The sequence below is a fragment of the Euleptes europaea genome, chromosome 19 (genome assembly GCF_029931775.1).
Source record: "Euleptes europaea isolate rEulEur1 chromosome 19, rEulEur1.hap1, whole genome shotgun sequence".
Taxonomy (NCBI): domain Eukaryota; kingdom Metazoa; phylum Chordata; class Lepidosauria; order Squamata; family Sphaerodactylidae; genus Euleptes; species Euleptes europaea.
In genome coordinates, this window is record NC_079330.1 from 8955211 (window position 1) to 8974666 (window position 19456).

A 19456-nucleotide genomic window follows, 5' to 3' on the forward strand; every position below is an offset into this window, starting at 1 on the left:
AGTAATTAAATTTAATGGAAGCCACCCTCTCTTTGAAGCTGGCCATAACTTAAGGCTAGCGGGAGAAGCAATTAAAATGCAACCGCTGTGGGCTTTCTACCATTAACTGCACACTCACAGGTGACTTTTTTTTAAAAAAACCGTATTAAAATTTTACTCTGGCTTATATTTCATGGTCAAAGCTGATTGCTTTCCAAACCACGCTCTGAGATTAAGTAATATATAATAACAACAATAAGAGCAATAACACATTTGAACTCCTGTCCCACCCATTAAAAAAAAAACTCCTAGGGACCTTAAAATATAATGCTACCCTTAAAAATAACAATAGCTACAACCATGCCACCACTCTTCAAACACTTCTAGGATTAAAGAAAACAACAGGCATATGTCCTGATCCTGTTCTTGACCCAGAGGTAAGTCCTATTTCAGATGATGGACACTTACTTGAGGGTAAGTGCTACTGAACAGTGAGACTTCTTAGGCTACTTAAGCATGGGAAGTTTTGCCTTGGATCTGTTTCTCTCTAGATGCCCATTTTCCCCATCCGAATTCTCAAATCTCTGCATGGGGGCTTATTGTTGAGTTTTGAGAATTTGGATGGGAAAAAATGTGCATCTAGAGAATGGCAAATCCAAGCAAAACATCCCAGGCATAAATGGCCTTAGAAAACATGCGTAGAATTGAATTTCACATGGTCCAGATCCACGTTTAGTAACTGAAAGACACTCAAGGGAGGTTTCACACATTATGGGCCGTAAACCCAGGATAGCTACTGAACATACACTCCGCTGGGCAGGGGAGGCACTTTGTGTTTTGAAAAAGGCACTTTTAAAATCTCAGCTATACATCAAAAATGTACTGTATATTAAGAATCTAATTCTTTCATCTTATCCTCCTCAAGTTCTCTTCTACTTAGTTATTTATTTAGAAAACGTATATGTCACCTCCTCAGACACCTGCTCGAGATGGCTCACCAGGTAAAAACAATATAACAATGACAGTATAGAAATAACCAGCACAAAAATTATTGATATTAAAACCAGCAATAATACAAGCAAAGGGCCCTCAAGGGGCATAAAATCAACATTCAACAGTCAAAGATCTTTTATGCATGGCTGTTTCACTCGCCTCCAACCCTCAAACACCCCTCCAACGACCTTGGGTCTTTGTGTTGATTATGCATGCCGTTTCCGACCGTCAGAGGTCGCCTCACTCTCTCCCTGTGTTTGCCCACGTTTTGCCCGTGTTTTCAAAGACCTGTTTTATCTCGAATTTGAAAGCACAGGAAAACGTAAGGTGGGCAGCGAGGCGACTTCTGATGGTCGGAAATTGTATGCATAATCAACACAAAGACCTGAAGTCATTGGAGGGATGACAGCGAGGGAAACAGCCATGCATAAAAGACCAAAGACAGTATTAATAAAACATCACTAAGGCTGGAAGCAGGCCACAAAAACAGATGTAAATGATAGAATCCTTCAGCTAAAAGCTTGGGTAAGAAGAAATGTTTTGTTCTAGCAAACAAAGAGAGCCAGCTTGGTGTAGTAGTTAAGAGCCGTGGTTTGGAGCAGTGGAGTCTGATCTGGAGAACTGGGTTTGATTCCCCACTCCTCAAAGTGAGCAGCGGAGGCTAATCTGGTGAATTGGATTTGTTTCCCCACTCCTACACATGAAGCCAGCTAAGTGACCTTGGGCTAGTCACAGCTCTGTTAGAGCTCTCTCAGCCCCACCTACCTCACATGATGTCTGTTGTGGGGAGGGGAAGGGAAGATGATTGTAAGCCGGTTTGATTCTGCCTTAAGTGGTAGAGAAAGTCGGCATATAAAAACCAACTCTTCTTCTTCTAGCACCTGAACAAAAGTATGGCTGGTGCCAAGGCAACCCTCAAGGGTGAAAGCATTGTAAATATGAGGCGCCACCACTGAAAAAGCCTTGCCTGGTTGCTTCCTGCCTCACCTCAACAGGCAGGAGGAGGAGGAAGAGGAAGAAGAGTTGGTTTTCATATGCCTACTTTCTCTACCACTTGAGGGAGAATCAAACTGGCTTACTATCACCTTCCCTTCCCCTCCCCACAATAGACTCCCTGTGAGGTAGGTGGGACTGAGTGTGTGTGACAAGCCCAAGGTCACCCAGCTGGATTCGTGTGTAGGAGTGGAGAAACAAATCCAGTTCACCAGATTAGCCTCCGCCGCTCGTATGGAGGAGTGGGGAATCAAACCCGGTTCTCCAGATTCTCCAAACCATTGCTCTTAACCACTACACCATGCTGGCTCTCACGCACCACTTAGAATAAGGCTTGGGAAGAGGATCTTAACTGGTGAGTTGGACAGTATGGGAGGAACTTACTTGATGTTCCCAGTTAGGCCCATTCACATTCTCCATTAACCCATCAACCTCACTCCAGAGTCTACCCAAACTTTGCTCTCCCTTTGTTGAGATGCCATCTTGTATTTCATTCATCGGATTGGTCCAAATATTGGAAATGGTCACCAGAAAACATTCCTCAGAAGTTCTAGGCGACCTTCTCTTTGGTACGAGAGGATGCTGTTGTATATGACATCACCGCTCTAGAACCTTTGTTCTCAAACGTTCCAATGGCCTCCAATCCTACCCCCCTTATCAGGCAACTTCTCCTGGTGAGAAGCATACCATCCAAAGGATGTTTGATCCCAAAGTTTTAGACATCCCAGCAGTTATCTTTGACAATGGATCTGGATTATGCAAAGCCGGTATTGCTGGGGACAGCGCCCCAAGGTCAGTTATCACAGCAATAGTCGGCCGCTCAAAAGCCAAAGCCACCATGCTTGGAGCCGGCCAGAAAGAATTTTACGTTGGAGAAGAAGCCCAATCCAAAAGGGGAGTATTATCCTTGAATTACCCCATTGACCATGGCATAGTGACATCTTGGGATGACATGGAAAGAATATGGAGGCACGTCTACGAGTGTGAACTGAGGATCAAAGCCAGCGACAGGCCGGTTCTACTGACAGAAGCCCCACTGAACCCTCTTCAGAACCGGGAGAGAATGACAGAGATCATGTTTGAAAGTTTCAAGGTGCCAGCTATGTATGTTGCTGTCCAGGCCACACTAGCGCTCTACGCGTCAGCTCGTACCACAGGGATAGTAATGGACAGCGGGGATGGTGTTACCCATACAGTCCCTATCTACGAAGGCTATTGTTTGTTGCATGCTGTCTCTAGGTTGGACGTTGCTGGCAGGGATATCACCGAATACTTCATGAGGCTCCTTCTAGAGAGCGGCCATTCCTTCGTCAGCACGGCCGAGAGAGAGATTGTGAAAGACATCAAAGAGAAGCTCTGCTATGTGGCTTTGGACCCAATCCAAGAAATGAGAGCCAAGATGGAAGAACTCATGAGGGAGTATAAATTGCCCGATGGCAACGTCATCAAGATAGGCAGCCAACTCTTCCGAGCTCCAGAGACCCTTTTCGTACCTGCTAACATTGGCGTTGAAGCTCCCGGTATACACAAGATGATCTTCAACAGTATTATGAAATGCGATATTGACGTCCGCAGAGATCTTTATGGAAATATTTTGCTCTCTGGAGGATCGACTCTGTTCCCAGGATTGGATGAGCGTATCCTGAAGGAAATGCAACTGCAGGTGCCAGCAGGGATATCAGTCAGGATCATAGCACCGCCAGAGAGGAAGTACTGCGTATGGATTGGGGCCTCTATTCTGACTTGCTTGACATCTTTCAAACAGATGTGGGTCACTCTTGACGATTACAAAGATTTTGGCCCAGGTGTAGTTCACCGAAAATGTTTCTAATGAAATTGATTGTCCTAACTAGTGACCTTGCTAGGAGAGTGGAAGTTCCAAAAAAAGACCAATAGTTCCAAGACTGGCGGCCCTTCCCATATTTAAAAAAAAAATCAGCTGTCTCTAGATTTATTGGCAGGACAAACTTTACAAGAAAATAAATACAGAAACACCTACTAGGATCAGGGTGGCTTCTAGGTATCTTGTTCCTGTTTTTCTGCAGGACAGATCTGATATCCTTCTCTTGCCTAGTAGCTAAACTACAACCTTCCCAATTTACGAGGAGATTTAAAATATAGGGAAGGTGGGGGGCTTTGGAAAGGACCAGTACCTCAAAGTATTTAAACATTTGCTAAAACGTTTGCAAACTATTCATAAAATGTCATCCATTAACAAAGTATATGTGCAAATTTGTCTTCTTAATTTCATTCTGTATTTTGGAATTCCAAATTATCTGGTCTTGTTTCCAAATGAAACTGATGTGTTAAGAATCCTCTGTAATTTCATTCTTTAATTTCCAAGTTTTGTATGATGCGCCATTGTATGATATGTGCACCATTCCTTCATGTCTTTTTCCTCTGTGTATTTACTGACAACCCTTCCTCCCAAAAGCAATCTTGTTGTAACTGTATGTATGGTTGCTTCAAGACTTTGCTATGCATTTTACAATGAGCAGGGATATATGTGCACACTAGTAAAACACTACACAAAAAGAACATTCTTGCAAACATACATTCGGTTACATTGATACAACATATTTGGGAGCATTGTATCAATGTGCATGTGTGCACTGGTAATGCAGAATGGAAAAAAAATAGATGCAAACAAATGGGGGGGGACCTGAAAGCTGTGGCAAACTGGACATGCTGTAGTGTAGAATTTTTCTACTTAGGCCAGAATTAAAGAATAGAATGCAACACAGATGGGAGTTCCAAAACAATAAAAGAACAGAAAAATGGAAATCAACTGGTTCCTACTAATTGCTAAATCTTGACATCCCTGTTTGCAAGGTAGTTGAAAACTGGAGGGACAAGGATATTGAAACAGGCCCAATCCAAAGAGGTCTAGAAAATTTGCTGTAGTTTTTAAAAAATCCCTTTAGAGCCTTCTCTTGACATGATTTGTCTAGCACAGTAGCCTGTATAACAGTTCTTTTTCAGAGGCTAAACATTCAAGTGATAATTGTACACACACCATATTGGTGTACTTCACCAACTTGCGTAGACAGGGAGTAAAAGTTAGCATATCCCCCCCACACACACTCCCTTTGCATGTTTGCCACATGTGAGCAAAAAGTGGAAACACGGCTTACTGGTAGAGCATCTGCTTCACATGCGGAAGGTCCCAGGTTCAAACCCTGGCATCTCCAGGTGATTGGAAAGATTTATCTGTTTTACCATCACAACAACCCTGTGAAGTAGGTTAGACTGTTAGTGTGTCTGGCTCACGGCCACCCAGCAAGCTTCCATGGCAGAGTGGGAATTTGACTCTGGGTCTCCCATATTCTAGTCCAACATTCTAATCACTACACTGGCTTCATGTGTTCATGGTTTGTACACATGCAAAGTATATATGGATAGGCTCCCCATGAACAGGAGCATTCATGACCTAGGGATGTACATGCATAGGTACCAGCATGATTAGTCTCAAGTAAGGATGGAGCCAGAATGCTCACTCCCATTGTCCTGTATACCAATGTGGTCCTGTATACCATTGTGTCTGGGTCCTCTACACCAATATGTCATACATTCTAGAGGCCCCATGAGGAATCACGAACAGGGGGGGAACACAATTTGAAAATCTCTCCCACCAGAATTCTTTAAGTGTTCAGGGTCTTAAGCAAGCTGATGTTCCTTTCTCTCCTTCTCCTTTTAACTAACACTCAGGTATTCTCAACATCCCATCCCATGTTGAAGGATATTTACATTCTAATCCTAAACAGAGTTACACCCTTCTAAGGCAAATGGTCAATGGAATCGGAAGGACATAACTCAGGACAGATTTGGGAGGGTAGCCATATTGGTCTCCAGTAGAAGCGCTAGATTCAAGTCCAGTAGCACCTACGAAAAAGTAGAAGAGTTGGTTTTTATACCCATTTTTCTCTATCTTTAAGCCTTAAAGTTTAAGGAGTCTCAAAGTGGCTTATAATTACCTTCCCTTCCCCTCCCAACAAACACCTTGTGACTTCCCCTCCCCACAACAGATACCTTGTGAGGTATGTAGCACTGAGAGAGTTCGGAGAGAACTGTGACTAACCCAAGGGTCACCCAGCAGGCTTCATGTGCAGGAGTGAGGAAACAAACCAACAAGATTTTCAGGGTATACTCTTTGAAGAATATCTGATGAAAGGAGCTTTGACTCTCGAAGGTTTATACCCTGAAAATGTTGTTGGTCTCTAAAATGCTACTGGACTTGAATCTTACTCAGCTTAGGATGGCATTGTGACTCCTTCTCAGGATGGGTTTTGAGCATTTCCTCTTCTTTCAGAATAATTTACAGAATCATGTTTGTCTGCATACTTGAGGAGACTCCTGAGAATACAGGCCGTGAGGCAGCCTTTCCTTGTCTGAATGGCCCAGCTGTATGGTTTTCAACATCGGTGGAGGGCCCAAACGGAGTCATGTACTTGGCTACTTATGTGTATACTTTCCTCCACAAACACTTTAAAAAAAAAAAGAAACCAAAAAAAGCATTTGGGAGAAGCGGTTGCAGATATAATTACTGATCATTGGGAAGAAGGCTGCTCAAATCTTTGCTCTCCACCTACCTTTCTGTTTAAACTTGGCTTCCCCAGATATGTTTCCATCCATGGGGAAAAGATAGCTTGAGGTGGGAATGAGACGGAGTAAGAAAGCAGCCTATTCCTTTTACCAGTAGCATTCTCCAGATGCTTTTCATTTTTTTTAAACCTGCATGGAAACACAGAAGTGTATGTCATGTTGCTGTAGCCTGAAAGACAAATTGGAAATCCTATACACAGGAAAATAAAGAATTAAGTGGTCCCAAAAGGCACAGGCTGAGCTCTTGGGGGGTGGGGGAGCTACCGTGCAATCCTAGGCCGAGTTACTCCAGGTTTAGCAGACTGAAATCAATGTCCTTAGTTTGGCATTAAGTGTGGATTGGATTGCATTGATAATTCAGTTCAGTACAGAAATGCATATGGTTCCTTTCCAGGGTAACTATGAGGACTAGGGACTTGTTTAAAAGAAAATAACTAAAGGGCAAGATTTCGTAGGCTGAGGTTATCCAAATGTGACTTCCAAATCTTGACTTGCTAGGAATACAAATTCAAATACACATACACTAGGGTTGCCAGGTCCCTCTTTGCCACTGGCGGGAGATTTTGGGGGCGGAGCCTGAGGAGGGCAGGGTTTGGGGAGGGGAAGGACTTCAATGCCATAGAGTCCAATTTCCAGAGCAGCCATTTTCTCCAGGTGAACTGATCTCTGTCGGCTGGAGATCAGTTGTAATAGCAGGAGATCTCCTGGAGGTTGGCAACCCTCACACACACACTAACAGAAGTGACTGGGTTAGTATAAAACGATTCCACCTTGTTGTTATGATTGCCAGCAGGCCTGGGAAAAAATGGTCCCTCGCTTAAATAGAGCCATAATGGGATGCTATTTACCTCCATGCCAGGAAAAGCATCAACATCCCATCCAGCTGTAATAGCAAGAGGTCTCTATCGGCTGGAGATCAGCTGTAATAGCAAGAGGTCTACTTTAAAAAAGTAAGCTCCACATACATTGTATTAATATGATTGTTTATGTTTTATGTTTATATGTTTGTAATTGAAATAAAACTTTTAAAAACCAGAAAAGCCAAAAAAACAGAAACCATGGCAAGATCTTTTGGATTAATCGGCTACTTCTACACATGGAGAGGAGATCGAGAAGAAAGATAGCAAAAAGGAACAGAAGATACCTGCTATTTCCACTACCAAGTCTGAACGTTATTGAGAGTATATCCACGTCTCCTTGGCGCAAGTTTGGCGAGATATTCGCACAAAGACTCTTTGAATTGGGACTCAGACATTTGTAATTACAAGTTGTTTATGATCTATCCTGCATAATATTGCACAGACAATGATTATATAATTGTATGTTAACTATATGCCTAAATTGAACAAAGACATACTTTGCATTTATCGAATGCTTGTTTTTCTGCTATTTTGTATTTGCTAACTAACTGTATAGCAGGCTAACCTTTATTTACCAGTACCTGGAGGTCGGCAACCCTATTTCCCTCTGAGGCCCCGTCAGGCATTGCTGGGCTTGCGGCGTTCACCTGAGGGAACCAGACTCCTTCTGGGACGTTCCCTCCGAGATAGCCTCAGACAGCATTGGGCCGAGGTCATGGCAGACCCTCCGCCCCAGTTTTCCCTCCCTGTGAGGCACCCTCGAGTAACACTCGGCCTCCTGAAGGAGCTGAGCATCCCCTGAGCATCCCCTGGAGCTTTCTCTGTCTGGCTTTGATTTCTCTCTCTCGTGCGCCTGGCTGGAGCGGGAAGCGTTTTGGCTGTCTGGCCATTGCAGGCCCACTCAGGGAACAGGCCCAGAATCCCAACAGGTGTGGAGAATCGACTCATCTCCTGACCTGAGGAGACTAGTGTTGGTGCGCTAGGGTTGCCAACCTTGGTACTCAGGAAAATAGGTAACCTGTGGCACTTCTGTGACAATTCTGTTCTTATAATTATTGCTATATATATATATATATATAAACTGTTCTTTGCAATTGAGCCTCGTGCTGCCTTCTCTTTCAGTGCCACTGAAAGAGGCACAGAGGCACAGAGGCACTTCTCTTTCAGTGCCTTCTCTTTCAGTTTTATATATATATATGTGTGTGTGTGTGTGTGTGTGTGTATAGCAATAATTATAAGTTCATTCATCATTAATATAAGCACTTATAATTATAAGTTCATTTTATACATATATATATATATATATAGCAATAATTATAAGTTCATTCATCATGAATTATTATAAGCACTTATAATTATGTTCATTTTATATATATATATATGTGTATATATGTGTGTGTGTATATGTATGTATGTATATATATATATATATATATATATATATATATATATATATATATATATATATATATATAAGTTCATTCATCAACAAAGCAGAAAGGAAATTTACTCTGGAGTAGAAAGGAAATTTACTCAAGAGTAATATATTGCAGCATACAAAAAGTTGCCCCACATGGCTTAAAGTTACTAAAGAGTAGAAAGAAAATTTACTCAGGAATAAAGCCACACAGGGCTTAATTCTCATCAACAAAACAGAAGTAAGCACTTACTTCTTGAGTTACTTACTTCTGTTTTGTTGGTGAGAATTAAGCCCTGCGTGGCATTACTCCTGAGTAAATTTACTTTCTGCTTTGTTGATGAATGAAGTATACAATTTTGTTCTTATAATTATTGCTATATACATATATATATATTACTAGCTGCAGATCTCCTACTATTGCAGTCCATGCATTTTGTTTTATCTGGCCGAGGGCCGTAGATAAACAATCTCTCTCCCGCTGTTGCAACTGATCTCCAGACGATAGAGATCTCTTCACCTGGAGAAAATGGCCGCTTTGGCCATCGGACTGTATGGCACTGAAGTCCCTCCCCAAACACCGCCCTCCTCAGGCTCTGCCCCAAAACCCTCCCGCCGGTGGAGAAGAGGGACCTGCCAACTCTATGGAGCGTTGTTTGTGGCACAATTGCAACAGCATATCAAGAGATAGCATTTAAATTTTTGGCAGTAGTCTCCAAAGTCCCGTGAGGTCATATTTCTTTTTGAATTAAATTTTTTTTTGGAACAATAGTACTGTACGTGGATTAGTTTTGACTATAAGGAAATAATGTGTTCATTTGATTATATAACTGTAGCTTATTGCAAGACTTCTGATGAAGTTTTTTGAAAAAACAAGATTTATGGTTTTATTGTTTAAGACCTCTGTCTTAAAAACAGGGGGGGGGGGAGTCTTGAACCTAGGTACTTGGTAAGAAGAGAGAAACTAGATTGTTGTCAGATATAGCAAATTGGAACAAGGTCACAGCTGTTAAACTGTTTGGACATTTCTACGCCGGTTTATATTATTATTTTGTGTAATTGCAGTGTCTGTATTTAAAACATCTTTTGTAACCACTGTTTAATATTGTGATGCCTGAGCAACGTATATGATTGTCATTACTTTACCTACAGACATGAATGTAGAAGCATTATATAATAATATTTAATAATTTCAATATTTGGGGTATTATTTCTTTTCTACATTGGATTGTTATCATTACCCCGCCCCCTCATATTTATATTGAACCTCTTGCTATTACAGCTTACTTTTTTAAATTTACAGTTTTCTGTTTTTGGTTTATTTGCTAATTGGGGTCTGCCACAGAAAGGAAAAAATGTATTAAAAGATGTTTAACAGAGAAAAAAACACATTTTAATAAATGGCAGGTAGATGACAATGGCATATGGATTTATTTTCCAGCATCTGGAAACTATTTTTAGAAATTTATGCTTATATTTATTATTCCGGTTATCAGTATTTAATGTTTATTATTATATCACTTTTTATTGTTCATTATTATTGCTATCGTTTATTGTTTATTACACTATATGTATATTTTTCTTTTCTTTTTTCTTTTAATGTGACTGTATTTGTTGTTTTGCGTTTCCTTTGTCTGTTTCTTATTTACAAAAATAAAATCTTTAAAAAGGAAAAAAAAATCAGGAGGTAAATGGGAGACTGCCTGTGAACCCTATATAAAATGCCTTGAGAAAAGTGAGGATTCCAAATGAGAGAAAAGCATTGTGGCACAGGTAGGGTTGCCAACCTCCAGGTATTAGCTGGAGATCTCCTGCTATTACAACATAGGTATAGTGGTTAGAGTGCTATATTTGGATCTGGGAACACCCAGGTTCAAATACCCACTCAGCCATGCAAACTGTGGGCCATTTACTCTTTCTCAGCCTAACCTAACAGGCTTGTTAGGTTGCCAACCTCCAGGTATTAGCTGGAGCTCTCCTGCTATTACAACTGATCTCCAGCCATTAGAGATCAGATCACCTGGAGAAAATGGCTGCTTTGGCAATTGGACTCTATGGCATTGAAGTACCGCCCCTCCCCAAACCCCACCCTCCTCGGGCCCCGCCCCCAAAACCTCCCGCCAGTGGCGAAGAGGGACCTGGCAACCCTACTTGTTGTGAGGATTAAAATGGAGGAAGGGAGAACAATGTTATATACGCTCCCCCATCTTTTTGAGCTTGCGGGCACATTTGGAAACCACACGGCATGGAGAGCACAACAAAATGGCTGCCACAGGAGGCGGAGCCAGTCACCAAATGATTGCCACAGCATAACTTCAGTAACATAGTGCAGATCCTCGTACCGTGATAGCAGCTGCTAACAAAGCAACATTTTTTAAAAAAATCTGCACAGCCAATCAGAAGCTTTGCTGGGCAAAAGCCTTACTTGGCCCCGCCCACCTACTAAAAATATTTGGCGGGTGCCAGAAAAGGTATTGGCGGGTGCTATGGCCCTCATGGGCACCATGGTTGTAAGCTATTTTGGGGAAGAAAAGCAGGGTAGAAATGTTTAATTAAATCCCTGATGCTTCACTCTCCTACCCCTCTTCTCCACTTGTCAGTGTTGGTTCCAGTGTGGTTAATAGTGGTGGGTTTGGACCAGTAGACTCTGATCTGGAGAACCGGGTTTGATTCCCCACTCCTCCACATGAAGCCAGCTGGGTGACCTTGGGCTAGTCACACTCTCTGAGCCACACCTACCTCACAGGGCAGGGTGTCTGTTGTAGGAAGGGGAAGGGAAGGTGATTGTAAGCCGGTTTGATTCTTCCTTAAGTGGTAGAGAAAGTCGGCCTATAAAAACCAACTCTTCTTCTTTACTTGAGGTGTGAAGAAGGAGGTATTCCAGTCAGTTCTGCCTCCTGTGGCAGCTATTTTGGGTTGGGGTCCATCTCCTGTGGCAGCCCACCTGCTCTCAGAATTCCAAACATGCCTGCAGGCTCAAAAACGTTGAAGACCCCTGTTCTACCTAGTAGACTGTGGGTCAAGGAGGCATTTGCTGGCGCTCTTGAGTCTGACAACATCCAAGTCAGCTGACCATCAAGGACCCAGCTGGCTCCACCAAACTTTATAAAACCCCAAACCTAAGGCTCTACAAGTCTAACCCTTCTCAGTGTAGCTAAGCACCTATCTACTTTCCCCTGCACAGCCTCTGAAACCTGACTTCCTTCTGGCCTTGGACTACGTTACCTACTTCTGACTTTTAATTGCCACTTACAGAACTTGGATCCTGGCCTGCTCTGGACTGTGGTATTCGTCTTTGGTCCGAGGGGACTGACCGCTTCCTAATCAAATGGGGACCAGCCCTATTGGATTCTAGAGGCACGGTAAGGCTTAATAACATTAACCCTTCCTGATCTTATACCTTGGGAAAAAGAGAGAACCAGATAGTAGTATTAGGGAGCAATCCTAAGCAGGTCTAATTAGAAGTATGTCCCTTTTATTCAATGGGGTTTACTCCCAGGAAAGTGTTATTAGGATCACAGGTTTAGGGTTGCTGCCAGTGGACATCAGTGAAGCCTTCAGGGGAGAGCAGGAAGCAGCCGGACATTCCTCTGTAGTATTTAAGTAATGCTCAGCAAAACATCCCCCCCCCAAAAAAAATTGGATTATATTTTAATGGTTGATTGTATGGTTTCTGATTCCTGTGGGCTGCTTTGAAAGCCAGTGTAGGCTGAAATAACAACAACAATAGTAACCATGTTATATGGACATCCTTGGAAGGAGGTGTCTTAATTTTTGTGATATAACACGATAATCTCACTACTCAAAAATTTATAAACCAGATCAGATCATTGGTCCATAATGTAGCTCAGCACTTCATACCTGAACTGGCATTCGTTCTCAAAGAACTGTTCTTCCCAAACACCCTCTGCCTGAGATCTTATAAGTAGGGATACCAGGGAATGGCTGAACCTGGAACTTTCTGTATTCAAAACAAGCACTCTATCATGAAGCTACTGCCTTTCTCCTGAATAATGAATCCATCTAACAATATGCATGTGTGTGTTAAGTGCCGTCAAGTTGTTTCCAACTCATGGCGACCCTATGAATCAACGTCCTCCAAAATGTCCTATCCTTGACAGCCTTGCTCAGATCTTGCAAAGTGAGGGCTGTGGCTTCCTTTATTGAGTCAATCCATCTCTTGTGGGGTCTTCGTCTTTTCCTGCTGCCCTCAACTTTTCCTAGCATGACTGTCTTTTCTAGTGACTCGTATCTTCTCATAATGTGACCAAAATACGATAGCCTCAGTTTAGTCATTTTAGCTTCTAAGGTCAGTTCTGGCCTGATTTGATCTATAACCCACTGATTTGTTTTTCTGGCAGTCCATGGTATTCCGTAACACTCTCCTCCAACACCACATTTCAAAAAAATCTACTTTCTTCCGATCAGCTTTCTTCAAAGTCCAGCTTTCACACCCATACATAGTAATGGGGAATATGATGGCATGAATTAACTTAATCTTGGTGGCCAGTGACACATCCTTACACTTCAGAATCTTTTCTAGCTCCTTCATGGCTGCCCTTCCCAGTCTCAATCTCCTTCTGATTTCTTGGCTGCAGTCAACAATGTGCATACATTTTATTAAAAAAAAAGATTTTAAAAATACATAACTTTTAAAAACATATATAAGTTTCCCAGTTAGAGCAATCAAGTCACTCTGCATCTTAAGATTTTCTCTATCTGTTGGTTTCCTAGAAACCACCAAACAATTACTAGTACTTACCTCACTCATTATTAAGTATTGTCTACAAGCACCACTTCCCAGTTACCTTAGAGATGAACATCTTTAATGCAGGTACAGTGCTTCAAGAATTTGGATGGTAGGATGTTTCTAGGTCTCTTGAGACACCGGAGGATATGTCCTTGAATCCCCAGCACGGTAACTTTGGTGAGGCACAAGCTTTGCAGACGTCAAGTTGAAGTTTAAAATGGTACGTGAAGCAAAAGGACACAAGTCTAAAGTCTTCACTACACCCGCTGTGATTATTGACAATGGATCTGGGCTCTGCAAAGCTGGGATTTCAGGAGAAGTTGGCCCGAGAAAAACCATCACTTCAGTTCTCGGCTGCCCCAAAACCAAAGTTACACTATCCAAAGACAAACAGAGGGAATGTTACGTAGGAAAAGAGGCCCAGGACAAGCGGGAAGTATTGTCGCTGAGATACCCAATAGAGTGTGGCATTATTACTTCATGGGATGATATGGAAAAGATCTGGAAGCACATCTATGACAAAGCATTGGGACTGAGAGCCTTTGAGAGAGCCCTGCTAATGACCGAACCCCCTCTGAATCCCCAAGAGCATCGAGCCAAGCTCACCCAGTTGATGTTTGAACACTTTAGGGTGCCAGCCTTCTATCTTTCTATCCAAGCGATACTATCTCTGTATGCCTCCGCACGGTACACTGGGCTTGTGATGGACAGTGGCTTTGGAGTGAGCCATGCGGTGCCCGTCTATGAGGGGTACTGCCTGCCCCATGCTGTCTCCAGCCTAAACGTTGGTGGCAGAGATATCACCGAGTTCTTACGGAAATTGCTTCAAGAAGGCAGGCAGTACTACAGGAACTTTCCAGAAGCGAACAATGTTGTGGAAGACATCAAAGTGAAGTTGTGCTTTGTGTCCCTGGATTCCTACCCTGATCATAATAAGACGCCGGTGGACCTCCCAAAGGAGTACGCACTACCCGATGGTCACAAAATCAGCATTGGCGATGCTCTGTTTCTAGCCCCTGAGATCCTTTTCACACCGAGCAACGCTGGCAAAAGTGGGCAAGGCCTCCACCAGATGATCGCCAAGAGCATTAAAAAATGCGACCCCAGCATCCGCCACATGCTCTACAGGAACGTGCTCCTTTCCGGTGGTTCCTCTCTCTTTCCGGGATTAGATGAGAGGATCTTCAAGGGGCTCGAGCCTAAAGTCCCCCAAGGTGTTCCCATAAAGGTCATATCACCTCCAGATCGGTGGTTCTCAACTTGGATCGGGGCTTCCATTATCACTTCCCTGAGCACCTTCAAGCAAATGTGGGTCACTGCTGCTGACTACAGAGAGTTTGGACCAAACATTGTGCAGAGACGATGCTTTTAAAGAGAACATGGGAATGTATAGAGTAATACCAATGGAGACAAGGAGGTGCAGGTAGTCTAACCCAATGCACTCATCCCTTTTTTAAAGGGTTAAATTAAAATGGTTTTACATGTGCTGGGAAGCTGTGTGGGGTGTGTCATTCATTTCTTTGGCCAGATGTGTAAATGCCTCATGACCTTTCATGGTCCTAGTCCTCTCTACATAACCATTATGCACATGTGCATATGAACACTGATAAAATGGTATGATCTGGATATGTATCAACGTTCTTCTTTGATGTTGTTTTACCAGTACATAGGTGTGCAAGTGAACATCAATAAAAAAATACTGTACCAAAAGAAGCTTGATGGAATCATACGATCATTTCAATGTTGCTTTTTTTTTTAGTGCATTGGCAATGCAGAACGGGGAAAGGGAAAGATGTAAATGAACTGAAGGGACTGAAAGCGGCAGCCATGTGTGTATGATCCAGTTATGCAATTAATTTTAGAACTTCTGGTTAAACCAAGGTTCAAAAGGAATGGAATGCATTACAAAGAAATTTTGGAAGAACAGGGGAACAACGCTGGGAAAATGCATTCATCGCTAATGAGCGTTGACTTATTAGTGCAGGATAGATAAACTTGCAGGTTCGAATTGATTTGATGAGCAGATTGATCTCCAGAATTTAGTTGAATAAGCACTGGACATCCATTGTAATAGTCATGGATAAGAAGCTAAGGACATAATTAATTTTGGAAGCGACTTGCTTTCTGGTGTGTTATTGTGATATGATATCAGAGATAAAATATTATTTGCGCTCCCCTCAAGCACTGAAAAGTTCTGGGGACAGTGCTGCAGGGTTTGGTTCATAACTACCACAGTGCACATTTCAGCAAAGAAACGAACGTCCTTTCATTGACAAATATGGACGGTTCGTGGACAATGAGTGACAATGGTCCCTTTTATGTTTTTAAAAATTACCACTTTGCATTTTGTTTATTTATTTTTAAAAACACCTCAGTATGACAAGAAGGCATTTGTGTACGTTTGCTGGTTTGTTTCAAAATCCTTGTGTTATACAAAGGGAACAGTTGGAGTGGGGCAGGAACCAAAGACCTGTTTAGAAGTGGCCATAACAACAGTAGAGCATGTGATTTGCAGACAAGAGGTCCTAGGTTCAATCCCTGACATCTACAAGCGAGATAAATCTTTGGCCAAGAAATAGAGAGTGTTGTCATGGATTTCAGGAGAGGAAGAATTATAGGTCAGACCCATGGAGCACAGGCTGCCTGTAATTCATAACTATGCTAATCAGTCAAACTTGCCTTTCTAAGACATTTTCCCACCCAACAACCCTGTGAGGTAGGTTAGGTTAAGAGGTGATGGTGGCCCAGCGTTACCAAACAAGTTTCATAACTGAGAGGCAGGATTTGAATCCAGGTCTCTCTGACTTGAATCTAACATTTCTTATGACACTAATTTTAACATATCATTGTAAGGTGAGATTTCTCTCTTGCTCTTTGCAAAGTCATACAGACGTGAATCTTCGTTCATTGTCTCTGTTACCATGGTGCTATTCTGATGTCACTTTTATGGTGAACTCTATAGGCTGAATGTTCATGATGAGCTGGAATGCAAGATACTTCTTTGTGGTCACTCTAACCTTGCATGACGTTTCCCTGAGGGATGACAGGCTGGTTCAGCTTCACTTCTTTGGTGAACCTTTTGGAATTCCTCTTAGAGGAAAATGTGCCATGCTTCCTGGTATCCGTGCTACTCTATCTTCTTGACGACCCTTCAGGAAGTCAGCTGGTCTTCACTTTTCAACAGTAAACTCTGAACTTCAGCCCTTGAAGGTTTTCAGCTCCCAAGCTGGCTCCTGCTTTCTTGAAGAAGAATCCGTTCCCTGAAACATATGCAGCATGTTCAGAGGTCTAAAAAGACTCGCTAGAAGAAAGAAATATCACCTTTTGTGACTCGAAGAAATCTAGAGCATTGGCAGCAGAACATTCCATTCTACCAGAGCATTAAGATACAGAGTGGGTATTTCTTTCTTTTTTTGCCCAAGTATGTCTCACCACAGAGTACCAGATGTCCCAGCTGTCATTATTGACAACGGATCGGGGATGTGTAAAGCGGGATTGTCTGGAGAGCAGGAACCACGAACCGTTGTCGCTACCGTGATTGGCTATCCAAAGTCCAAATCCATTATGTTCGGGCCTGTTCAGAGGGAATATTACGTCGGCAAAGAGGCTCAAGCCAAGAGGGGCATTTTATCTTTTAAATACCCTGTGGAACATGGGATGGTTACGTCCTGGGATGATATGGAGAAGATCTGGAGGCACATCTACAGGCACGAGCTCAAGATGAGGGCCAGAGATAGACCCGTGCTGCTGACAGAGGCCCCACTGAACCCTGCACCGAACCGAGAAAGAATGACAGAGATCATGTTTGAGCGTTTCTGTGTGCCTGCCATGTTTGTAGGCCTGCAGGCCCTGTTGGCTCTCTATGCCTCGGCTCGCACGACAGGCATAGTCCTAGATAGTGGGGACGGCGTCACCATGACTGTCCCCGTCTATAAAGGCCATTGCCTGCTTCACGGCATTTCTCGGATGAATTTTGCCGGCCGGGATATCACAAAGTATTTAGCAACACTTCTCTTGGAGAGCGGGCATATCTTCTCAAGTTCGGCTGAAAAGGAGATAGTGAAGAACATCAAGGAGAGCATGTGCTACGTCGCTTTGGACCCGAGCCAGGAGAAAGGGTCAGTCCATAAATACATTCTCCCGGACGGGAATCCTGTCAAGATTGACGACCAGCTATACAGAACTCCTGAGTCTCTTTTTAGCCCCACCGACGCAGGAGTCTCTTCACCAGGGATCCATGAGATGATCTCGGACAGTATTTCAAAATGCAATGGAGGCATCCAGCAGAACATCTGGAGCAATGTGTTCATGGCAGGAGGCTCCACCCTCTTTCCTGGTCTCAGCGACAGACTTGTGAAGGAGCTCCAGGCTCTGGCACCCCGGGGCATGCCAGTAAAAGTCATGGCCCCAGAGGACAGGATGTATTCTGTCTGGATCGGAGCATCAGTACTCACCAGTTTGGCTTCCTTTAGGAGCATGTGGGTAACGCAGCAGGAGTACAAGGAGGTTGGCCCGACTGTGTTGCAGAAAAAATGCTTCTAAAAACAATGAATGACCAACCAGCAAGGCAAAAAAAAATGTCAATCAGAACAGCTGGGGAGTGGCTAATAAACCTTTGCACAAAGCATCAATGTGCTGGATGCAATTTTATAGCATGGTAAGAAAAGATCCCTTGTGGTTCGGTTACAGAAAGAGCTCTTGTTTAGTGCATTTTGATGAGCCTGTAAGTTTCTTTATGTATGCTGGGGGGGAAGTGTTGCACGAAACAAGAATAGCAAAATTGTTTGTTTGCCAGGCTTTTAAAATTCTAGAGAGCAAACCACCTTGGCTTCTATGCCCACGGGCATTGGTTCTTTGCCAGCCACTGTTAATATCCAAAGGATGTAAAATAGACCAATAGCGCAGAATGGGATATGCTGAACCTCCCCTCCCCAAAGAAATGAATGGGGAGATATCTTTTGAAGAATATTTCAGTGTACACCAGAAACTACTTTTCAGAGCACTGTGGGTACAATGCAAAGCAGTGGAGGACTAGCCGGAAAGCTAGGCTTGCCAACCTCCAGGTGGAGCCTGGAAATCTCCCAGAATTACAGCTGATCTCCAGTCTACAGAGATCTGCTCCTCTGCAGGAAAAGGCAGTGTCAGAGGGTGGACTGTATGGTATTATACCCTTATGAGGTTCTTCCCCTCCCATGTACTACCCTCCCCAGGCTCCACCCCCAAATCTCCAAGAATCATAGAACCAGAGTTGGAAGGGACCACCAGGGTCATCTAGTCCAACCCCCTGCACAATGCAGGAAACTCACAACTACCTCCCCCCACTACATGCCCAGTGACCCCCACTACAAGATGCCCTCCCTCTCATGAACTACCTAAGGACATGCTGACAGATGGCCATCTAGCCTCTGCTTAAAAACCTCCAGGGAAGGAGCACTTACCACCTCCCAAGGAAGCCTATTCCACTGAGGAACCACTCCAGCTGTTAGAAAATTCTTCCTAATGTCTAGACGGAAACTCTTTTGATTGAATTTCAACCCGTTGTTTCTGGTCCAACCTTCTGGGGCAACAGAAAACAACTCGGCACCCTCCTCTATGTGACAGCCCTTCAAGTACTTGAAGATGGTTGTCATCATATCCCCTCTCAGTCTTCTCCTCTCCAAACTAAACATACCCAACCTTTTCTCATAGGACTTGGTCTCCAGACCCCTCACCATCTTTGTTGCCCTCCTCTGGACACGTTCCAGCATGTCTACATCTTTCTTAAATTGCGGTGCCCAAAACTGAACACATTAATCTAGGTCAGAATGAGTTCTGATTTTCTGGCTCCTGTGGGTCACATTCTTCCATGACCCTCCTCATGTG

The 19456-nt window shown here is 43.2% G+C and overlaps 2 protein-coding genes across 2 annotated transcripts; both read left to right on the forward strand.

Moving 5' to 3' along the window:
- Positions 1-2662: 2662 nt before the first annotated feature.
- Positions 2663-18136, forward strand: LOC130491742 (uncharacterized). Its single transcript, XM_056865530.1, has 3 exons — positions 2663-3788; positions 13792-14902; positions 17017-18136. Exons 1-3 carry the CDS (start codon positions 2663-2665, stop codon positions 18134-18136), a joined length of 3357 nt encoding a protein of 1118 aa, XP_056721508.1.
- ACTRT2 (actin related protein T2) lies at positions 13812-14966 on the forward strand. Its single transcript, XM_056865428.1, has one exon. The coding sequence runs from the start codon at positions 13812-13814 to the stop codon at positions 14964-14966; it is 1155 nt and encodes a 384-aa protein (XP_056721406.1).
- Positions 18137-19456: the final 1320 nt, after the last annotated feature.